Source organism: Nansenia antarctica, assembly GCF_963989245.1.
Source record: "Nansenia antarctica genome assembly, chromosome: 2".
In the NCBI taxonomy this organism is placed as follows: domain Eukaryota; kingdom Metazoa; phylum Chordata; class Actinopteri; order Argentiniformes; family Microstomatidae; genus Nansenia; species Nansenia antarctica.
In genome coordinates, this window is record NC_137675.1 from 14022111 (window position 1) to 14031701 (window position 9591).

General features: G+C 47.2%; 1 protein-coding gene across 1 annotated transcript in view; it reads right to left on the reverse strand.

The window, feature by feature from the left end:
- Positions 1 to 5181: 5181 nt before the first annotated feature.
- The window catches only part of LOC308149837 (B-cell lymphoma/leukemia 11A-like), a gene marked incomplete at both ends in the record, with an annotated part of 36133 nt that continues 31723 nt past the window's right edge, over positions 5182 to 9591 (reverse strand). Inside the window, one exon of the mRNA XM_080522723.1 lies at positions 5182 to 7169. Within this exon, the coding sequence (XP_080378849.1) occupies positions 5182 to 7169 (1988 nt within the window). The remainder of the gene's footprint in view (positions 7170 to 9591) is intronic.

Sequence of the window (9591 nt, forward strand, 5' to 3'; positions counted from 1 at the left end):
TGTGTGTGTGTGTCAGTCATTATGTGGTTTGTGGTCCAGCGTATCCATATGTGTTTGATTGTGTGTGTGTGTGTGTGTGTGTGTGTGTGTGTGTGTGTGTGTGTGTGCATCCATGTATGTGCATGCTTGCTCAAAGAAGCCTGCTCTGGCCGCTGTGTGTGTGTGTGTGTGTGTGTGTGTGTGTGTGTGTGTGTTCCTGCGTGCCTGTTTGCGAGGGACCAGACCTGCCCCTTCAGCGCCCAAAGCGCTGTTGCCTCTAGACAAAACACAGACTCTGTTTTCTTGTTCAACCGGTGCTCTTGTCTGGGCAAAGCTCTCTCTCGCTCTCTCTCTCTCTCTCTCTCTCTCCCTCTCTCTCTCTCTCTCTCTCTGCCACCTATTACTTAAAATCCTGAGAAACTGTGTGAGGCTCTCAGTGTCAGCTGTCCTGGGTGATTAGTGCTTTTATATTGTTCCAAGAAGCCCGGGCCCCCTCTTCACCCAGCGCAGCTGCAATCAGACTCCTCTTCTCTTCAGGCTCCTCTCCTCCTCGACGGAGAGTAAAGGGCCCAGAGAGAGAGAGAAGGAGAGAGAAGGAGAGAGGGGGAGAGAAGAGGGAGGGAGGAGGAAAAAGGAGAGGGAGGCGGAGAGGGAAATTGAGAGAGGAGGGGCGGGGGGGGGATGAGGAGGAAAAGGAGAGGGAGGGGGAGAGAGGGAAATGGAGAGAGAGGGAAACCCCTTCTTTTTCTCTCTCTCTCTCTTCACATATTAGCCTTACACAAACACTTCAAGATCAGTTCCTTGTCAGAGGAAAGTTGACTGTTGCCTTTCTAAGTTGAAACCATATGCCTACGCAGGGTGGAGGGGGGATGGGATGGGAGCGAGGGGGAGAGGGTCTGCTCGGGGAGAAGTATGCCTGCTATGCATATGTTGTTTGGTGGGTTTGTGGGTCATAGCATTGTTGCTCTCCTGACATTGAACTTGGGAGATGGGAGACAGGGGGCAAACCCCTCCCTCCCAAAACACACACACACGCACACACACACCGAACGTACAAACACACATACACACACACACACACACACACAAACCCCCGCCTTACAAAACCCCCGCCTTACACAAACACAGACACAGACACACACAGACACACACACACACACACACACACACACTCCACCTTCTTTCCCAACAACCACCCCCACCCCACATTTCCTCGCAACTCTGCTTTATCTTAACTGTCAACACCTCGCCAAAGCAGGAACCTCTCTGTATCTGTGAACTTTAATCTGGCCCTGCTCAGCAAACAGCGCGGGCTCGGACAAGGAGAGTGATTAGTCTGTCACGTTGCCCTCCAGTCCTGGAAAAGAACAGGGGAGGAGACGACGGAGAGAGAGAGAGAGAGAGGGACAGAGGAGGGCAGTAGGGGGAGAGAGATAGAGTAAAGAGGGAGGGAAATGGAGGGAGGGAGGGAGAGGCAGTTGGAGATATAACACAGACACACAGATGACCAGACAAGGCCAGAGAGGAGAGATAAGGAGCTGAACTTCCACCCCCCTGTCTGACGACTCAAGTTGAGCCGGGCAAACACACCTGGCGTTCACTATCTCACACAGACACACACACTGAGATACAGACACACACACGCACAGAAACACACGCACACAGATGCATACACACAAAACACACACACACACACACACACACACACACACACAGAACACAACACAACACCCTGTAAGAGTCACCACTCTAGTCACGAAAATGAGCAGAACAAAATGCAGCAAGCATTCAACAATTGTATGTAATACCTTTTATTTTTTCATTTTTTCAAGACAAAATGGCAGAGTGAAGAGAATAATGCAGACAACAGTTGAAAATAGAGTGGCATCTCCAAAACAAAACAAAAAAAGAGCAGATTTCAAAAACTGTATGGTGGTCAATGACCTTTGGTCATTTTGACAAAAGAAAGAAAAAGAAAAACACAAACCAAAAAAAAAGAAACCATCAGAATTCAAGGAGAGAAGAACATACGTATTGATTCATTACTGCGACTCTGTTTTCAACAGAGTGTGTGTGTATAGTAATAATAAATAATGACAACCATTGGAGGAGGCCAAGTTTCAAGTTCAGTTCAGAATAAACAGCTTGCAGAACGGACGTAGAGAGAGCTGAATACCAAAATGTACCTTAGTCATTGCCATTTACAACAAAAATGTACAGTACCAACTCAACAATGCCTTTTTTTCTCCTCACCCATGATTTTTTTGTTTCACCTAAAAAATATGCTTTGCATATGAGATTTACCACATTTTTTAAATCATAAAGCACCATGTTTCTTTTGGCAATGAATGATAAATGAAAATTTCAAACTGCAAAATTTATATCCAGATCGACATTTGATTGACTGCATATGACTATATATTTTTTTTCTTTCTTTTTTTTATGGCTGGAATGTTGTCAGGTGGTAAAAGTGAAAGGACAGTACAAAGTAGACTACCGAGACCCAACAATAGGTTGTATTACTGCATATAAAATGGCAGGAGAGAAAAATATAAAAACAAACTAAAAAGATATGTACAACCACCTGTTTTTACCGCTTTGTGGGCGTTCCGACGGGACTGCTTGAAAAGGCCATCACATGACCTCTCATCCATAGAACGCCACGTTTTATTTTTCAAAACATACTTTTTTTTTCAAGCATACAAATTATTCACACTGTATTATCCTGCCAAATTAAGAAAATATACGGTGGCAGCTTGTTGGGGTTTTTTTCACTACTGAAAAGGGTACATTGAAACCTTTAAAGAGAACAAGCAAACAGTTAAAAATACAGGCTTCAACATAAATACTATAGTGCCTACACTAAGTGAACATTAATTTCAAATACCATTCTAAATACAGGAAAAAGTAGACCATAAATGTGTGTTTAGCATAGGAGCCGACATGAGTGTGCATTTTCCTATGTTTTAAGTTCTCTCTATATATTCATATATATAATCATAAATCTCTCCCCGATGCAAATTTTGTTCAACCTGAAGACCTGTGTAGAGCAAAGGCAAAAAGATGACAGTCATGTTCATTCCATCATGATATAGTGATGAAATCTTGAGCATCACCAAGACATAAAAAGAGAAACAACAACAAAATCAAAACAAACTTAAATAAAGTCTCCCCTAAAGATATTGAAGTGTTATTTAAAAGACACATTTTACTTAATTATGTTTTTATAAAATTTGTAGAAAAAAAAAGTGTCTTGCCGTTTTGAGCAGCAAGTATATTGTATTTATATCGGTCTGAAGGAAGCAGGATGGTCTATGGCGGTTCCTGCATTGATATTGTTACCTGAAGGCCCAAACTGCTCGGCCCCCTAGGGAAAAAAAATTGGCTGGCAACAGTTTCTCGTTTTGCTCTTTTCTGCATTTAACAATGACACCACATCAGTCTGTCAGCATTAGAGCAAGTTTTTCCCTTCAGCTTCCACCTGTAAACTGGGAAAATTGAACAGTGCACGTATTTTGTCCTGGAAAAGACAAGTGTTATTTTATACTCAACCGACTGTACCTCCGATTAGAGAAACTGATACAGGATCCAAGGCAGAGTGACAAGTGCTATATCATCAACATTAACAGGGGGTGATGCAAGTAGAACAAATAATAACAATGAGGTCTAACGTGTCAACCCAAAGAGCGCAAAACATGTGAAAGGTTCAATTCAATGTCGAATGGGGACATGTTACTATGTTATCAAGAAACGTCTCAAAAATCTCATTTTGAGAAACCGAATTAGATTCTATTTTGATCATTTCCAATATTAGTTTATGCAAGGCGAGTTTCCGTTTTCAGGATATCTGATATATGAAATGAGAGAAACAAAAGCTTATAATGAGTTCAAAAATGTTTGAATTATAGAGAAACCTGGTCATCCCAGCCCCCCACCACTCCCCCCCACTTCCACCCCTCCCTACCCATCCCACCCCATTCCACCCCATTCCCAAATCAGCCTGGCTTGTCTCAACTAAAATCCCCTAAAAGTCCTCAAGGGCCTGGTCAGCCAACACCACCCGCTGAGCCACACTGAAGATCCCAGCAACGATGACAACAAACATAGTTTTGTGCTACTTACAAAAAACTGTAAAACCTTTCATTTAAAAAAAGAAACACTCTCCTAAAGCATTAAGAGCTTAAGTTTGCAGAATTATAACAACTCATTAAAGTACCCTCTATGTACGGTACCAAAAAATACACAAATAAAACCTAAACGCCACACACAACCCCAATAGCATGTAACATGCCAGTAAACAAAATAACCATAATCTGAAGAATATACAATGAAACAGGCAGATAAATGATTTACCAGGAATAATATTTTCATTTCAACTGGTTCCTTGTGTTCTGCTAAGTCATAGAGGACTGTTTAGTTCAGGTGCTTGATGCAAGAACCTATTTTTCCATGTTATACACATGTCCAGAATCTTTTGTAGCTGAAACTCAGAGTTTACAGCGAAAAAGGAGGATTAACTTTATGCAGGTAAAATATCCAAGGCACTCTTTTTTTGTTGTTTTTCAAACGATACTAGTAATTCAAATTCATTTTTGTGATAGTGCCTAACATTTAATAGGCAACCCAATTGATATTTCTTTTTTTTTCTTTTTTTTTACCCAGTACGGACAGAAAATCTTTTACAAAGACCAGTTTAAATGTGACCCTGCTTGTCTTGAGCGTGAGATAATACACCACTGTCCACCATGTTCGAACACAAAACTGTACATGATATGCAAAACAGTATGTATGCAGCATGGGTTTACTTACTTTATCCATTTTTTTCTTGAAAAATCTAAAGTACCAACAGCAACACAATTACAACCAACCAACCATTCAAGGACACATTTCTCTAAGTAGCCAAAACACACCGAGCATGCTGTCCAGTTACAAAAAGTACAAAACATGTAAATTATTGCACAATAGAAAGGCTCAAAAGTTTTGCGTCCGATGCAATAGTATTGCCCCAAATACGGATCATGGATCATGCATTTAGCTTTTGTCGATAGAACAGGGGATGTTGTACTGATGTGGTTAACCCTGTCATCCTCCAACCTCCTATCCCCGCCTTGCCAGGAGTCAAAGAACCAAGAGAGAGAGAGAGAGAGAGAGAGAGAGAGAGAGAGAGAGAGAGAGGTGGGGGGGTAGTTCCAGAGAGACTGACTACTCAGTCTTAATGTCACTTGCAGACAGGCTGTCACTTGCAGATAGGGGCCGGTCGCTGTGCCACTTCTTCATGTGTTTCTCCAGAGTGCTGTAGACACTGAAAGGCATGTGGCAGATTTCACATTTGAACACGTCCTTGCCCATCTGACCGTGGGTCTTCATGTGGCGCGTGAGCTTGCTGCTCTGGGCGCATGCGTAGCTGCACAGGCCGCACTTGTAGGGCCTCTCGCCCGTGTGGCTGCGCCGGTGCACCGTCAGGTTGCTGCAGTTCTTGAAGACTTTCCCGCAGAACTCGCAGGTGTCACTCCGCCGGCCGTCCTTTGAGCTGGGGCGCCCTCCGCCCGACAGATGGGGGGTGCTGGCCCCGCTGCCCGTCCCGCTGCGGCCCGAGGCCCCCCCGCCGCCGTCCAGCTCCCCCGGAGGAGTGGAGAAGCGCAGGCTGCCGTTCTCGGAGGAGTGCTCTGATGATGAGGCGAAGGGAGATTGTCTGGAGTCCCCGAAGCTGAGGAAGGGGTCCTTGACTTGGCGGGAGGCTGCGTAGCCGGCCAGCCACTGGGAGTAGACGTTGTCCGTGTTGGGGATGGTGGGCGTGGGGGGGTCCAGGTCCTTCTCCACTTTGATGTGTTTGGAGAGAGGGCTGAGAGAGCCGGGGCTCCTTCCCAGCAGCTTCCTGGTTATGCCTTCGTTGGTGAGAGGGCCTATGCCATTGACAGTGGTGCCACAGACCTCGTCGGCCCGGTCCGACTCCAAGGGCGAGTCCTCGTCGCAGGGGTTCCGGGGGGTGCTCCGTCTGATGGGGCGGGGGTGGAGGGCCTCGCTGTTCTGGTGGTGGCGGGCGCCCTCCAACCGCAGGCTGAAACGATAGTCATTCGCCTCTTCACCTCCCTCCTCCATCTCCTCTTCCTCCCCCTCCTCCCCCTCTTCCTCCTCTTCTTCCTCCTCCTCTTCTTCCTCCCCCTCCTCTTCCATCTCTTCCTCCTCCTCTTCCTCCTCCTCCTCCTCCTCCTCTTCCTCGCCGTTCTCACGGATCTGGCCGTTGTTCTCGCTCTTGAACTTGGCCACCACAGACTTGAGGGCGTTGGTGGCGCTGCCAAGCAGGTCGCTGGTACCCGGCTCCGGGGAGCTGGCGGTGGAGAGGCCGTCGTCCGACTTGGAGTTGATGGCCGACTTGTTCTGACAGTGGGTCTTCATATGGCGCTTCAGCTTGGAGGCCTGGGTGCAGGCGTGGTTGCACAGATGGCACTTGTAGGGCTTCTCGCCGGTATGGCTGCGCCGGTGCACAATCAGGTTGCTCTGGAACTTGAAGGTCTTCCCGCAGAACTCGCACGACTTGGACTTGAGAGGCGTGGTGGGCTGCGCCGGGTTGGGGGTGGAGCGGGAACCAGAGGGCGACTGGGAGGTGGAGAGGGGCGGCGTGGCCGAGAACGGAGGCTTGGACCCTGGCTGGAATGGCTGCAGCAGCCGTTGTATAGGGCTGGGCCGGTTGGGGGACAGGGGCGGGGAGGCCCCGGACGGGTTACCGGCCAGCTCCCGCAGTCTCCGTGAGAAGTCCATAGCGGGCGGAGGGTCCAGAGGCACTGAGTTGAGGCGCATCACCCTGTCGAAGGCGCTGGGGTGGTGGGTGGCGAGCGCCAGGTCGTCTGGGCTCAGGTGGTGGCGTGGCGGGGGGCTGAACAGCGGCGGGGTCCGAGGGTAGCGTCCCTCGCGGGGGGTTCCGTCCCTGCCCGACCCGGAGCCGGGCATCCTCAGCAGGTTGTAGGGGCTCCCCTCGGCCAGGTGGACGGCGTGGAGGGGAGGCTGGGAGGCGCAGTCGCCCCCCATCCCGGATGGGGCAGCCACTCGGGGGGTGAGGGGGGTGAGGGGGCTGCCTGGCTCCAGGTAGATGCGGAAGCCATGGGTGTTCTGGGCGTGCTGGAGCAGGAACCAGGCGCTGCTGAACGGTTGCTTACAGGTTGTGCAAGTGTAGCTGCTGGGCTCATCTTTGTCTGCAGGGAAGAGAGAGAGAGAGAGAAATACAACCAAGGTTACTTGACTGTAGTAAGAAGGAAATAAAAACGTTGCTTGACTGAGGCAATAAAAAGCACTACCTCTTGTTGAAATAGCCCTACTTTCATTTTTTTACGGTCTCCAAGTTCTGTTCCCCGAGCTAAATTCATTGAGATTCCAACTCTCTATTCAATTACACAGCTTGACTAAATAATAAAAGCACCAGAGAGAGAGAGAGAGAGAGAGAGAGAGAGATCTGAGGCACTGTATACAATTTACACAGCCGAGGAAGCGGGAGGAATATTTCAAACAATAATTGACTTTCAATGGCACTTGCACGATGACCCTAGATCTGCCCGACAATGCGTTTGTAATCTCGTTAAACACACTCGGCTCCCTCCGCTGACTTGTTTACAGAATTAGCCCAGCTAAAGTGGGACATGTATCTGGTGCCACACATGCCGAATACAAATAACAGGTCAGATGTGAATAAAATGTACGGGCCCCCGTCTATGAAAGAAAAACATAATAATATATAAAAACGGAGAGAGGGAGATGTGGGGTGGTGGGTGGGTGGAGGGCGAGGGGGGGGGGGGGGGGTTTCCTGTGGAAATGCATTTCATAGGTTATTATTGTATCTGTGCTATTTCATGGTTTATGGATTTATTCTAATCCTCTCAGGTGAATAGAACAGAAGGAGGAAAGCAGAAGTGAGATATGCAAAATAAGTAGCATTCTCCACTCTTTCATCTCTGTTTCTTTCGTTTCTTTCTTATCCTTTCTTTTTTTCTTCTTTTTTTTTTTTTTTTAACCAGAGGGCATTTTTTTCAGTTTTTTTTTAACCAGCGTCTTCAGCAGACGCCAAACCCAACCGTGGCCATACTAGTGCCAGTATGAGAGAGAGAGAGAGAGAGAGAGAGAGAGAGAGAGAGAGAGAGAGAGAGAGAGAGAGAGTGAGAGAGAGAGAGAGAGTGAGTCTAACTATCGCTAAGATGGCGGACGGGCAGCCTTGCATGTTTAAACCCACCCTGGCTGGGAGACTAGGGGGTGAAGGAGAGGAAAGTGCAGCCGGCTGCTGGGGCTGTCGGTAGGAGAAGAATGCAGTCGAAAAGGAGCGAGTGGCGTCGTTCCCCCCGCAGCCCCCCAAACCTCACATGTCTGCCACCTTGCTGCCCCTCTCATAACAATCTCACTTAAAGACCAGGGACTGCTGCGAAATGTGCACTCAATCAGAGCTCCACAGAACCCCTATTTTTTTTCTTTCCTTCTTTTACTGAAAAGAGATCTGGGGGGCTGGTAAATTATGGATCATTACAATCTGCAAAAATTACAGTTAATTGCTGCCACCTGCAAGGGGCTTTGACCTACTATGGAATTTTTCCATCATAAAAAGGCCATTTGCCCACGTTTTCTCCCTCATTCCACTTATACACATATAAAATGTACCCCGTTTTTAAAGCCATTATATTAGTGAAAGCAGCGGTATATGCATGTATGTTTTTCGAACATGCAATTTTTTATTACTCGGAATAAAGGACCCATATTACTCGTAAAATGTTTATTACAAAAAAAGGCTTTGTTGTCTATTCTGCTTTGATTCTAACAGCAATATATATATATATATATATATATATATATATACATATGGACACATACCTCAGGGCATGGATTGTGGTATATATACCACAATCCATGCCCTGAGGTACTGTATGTGTCCACCTACAGTGTATATATTATATTAATTTCCCTGTTATTGAAAAAGCGAGCGGGAGACAGGCTCACGCGGCGTGTTTACCTTCTCCCCAGGGGAGGCTGGTGGAGGTAGAAATCCGAGGACAGGCTCATTGTAATGCATGGATCGGAATGAGGAATGGTGTCATACATGTGTGAGAACACACAGGGCTGGGAAGTGTGGCGTGAAGGTGGCGTTCATAATGGCCGCCCTGCAACGACAGTCCTGAAGGACAGCGAGTCACAGAGCTGCACTTAAGCGTCCGCCAGCTCATTTGCCTATATATCAAAAAGGTATACCCGCCTCGGCTGTGCAATCACCCCAACCTCTCACGTGACGTTTGAAATATCCTTGCTCACGAAACAACCTGGCTATAATTGATATCCTTGTCGAGAGGGAGAGGTCATATTGATTGGCACAAAGAAGCCTTACTAATATGCGTATGTAGCTAGGTGTCACTGTCGCTGGACACACAACATCTCAATCCCTCTTCTCTAATGATCAGCTTCCAAAGGAAGGACAGCCAGTGTATGGGAAAGAAGGAGAAGTGGTCTTGACAAGGCGTTTGATGGCCTTGAAGATTTAAAACTGGAGTGTGAGCAGGGGGGGGGGGGAGTTATGATCTTATAAAATAGGCTCTACTACTCTCTACTTCTCTAATGGAAGAAAAGGAGGAAGAAAAGGAGGAA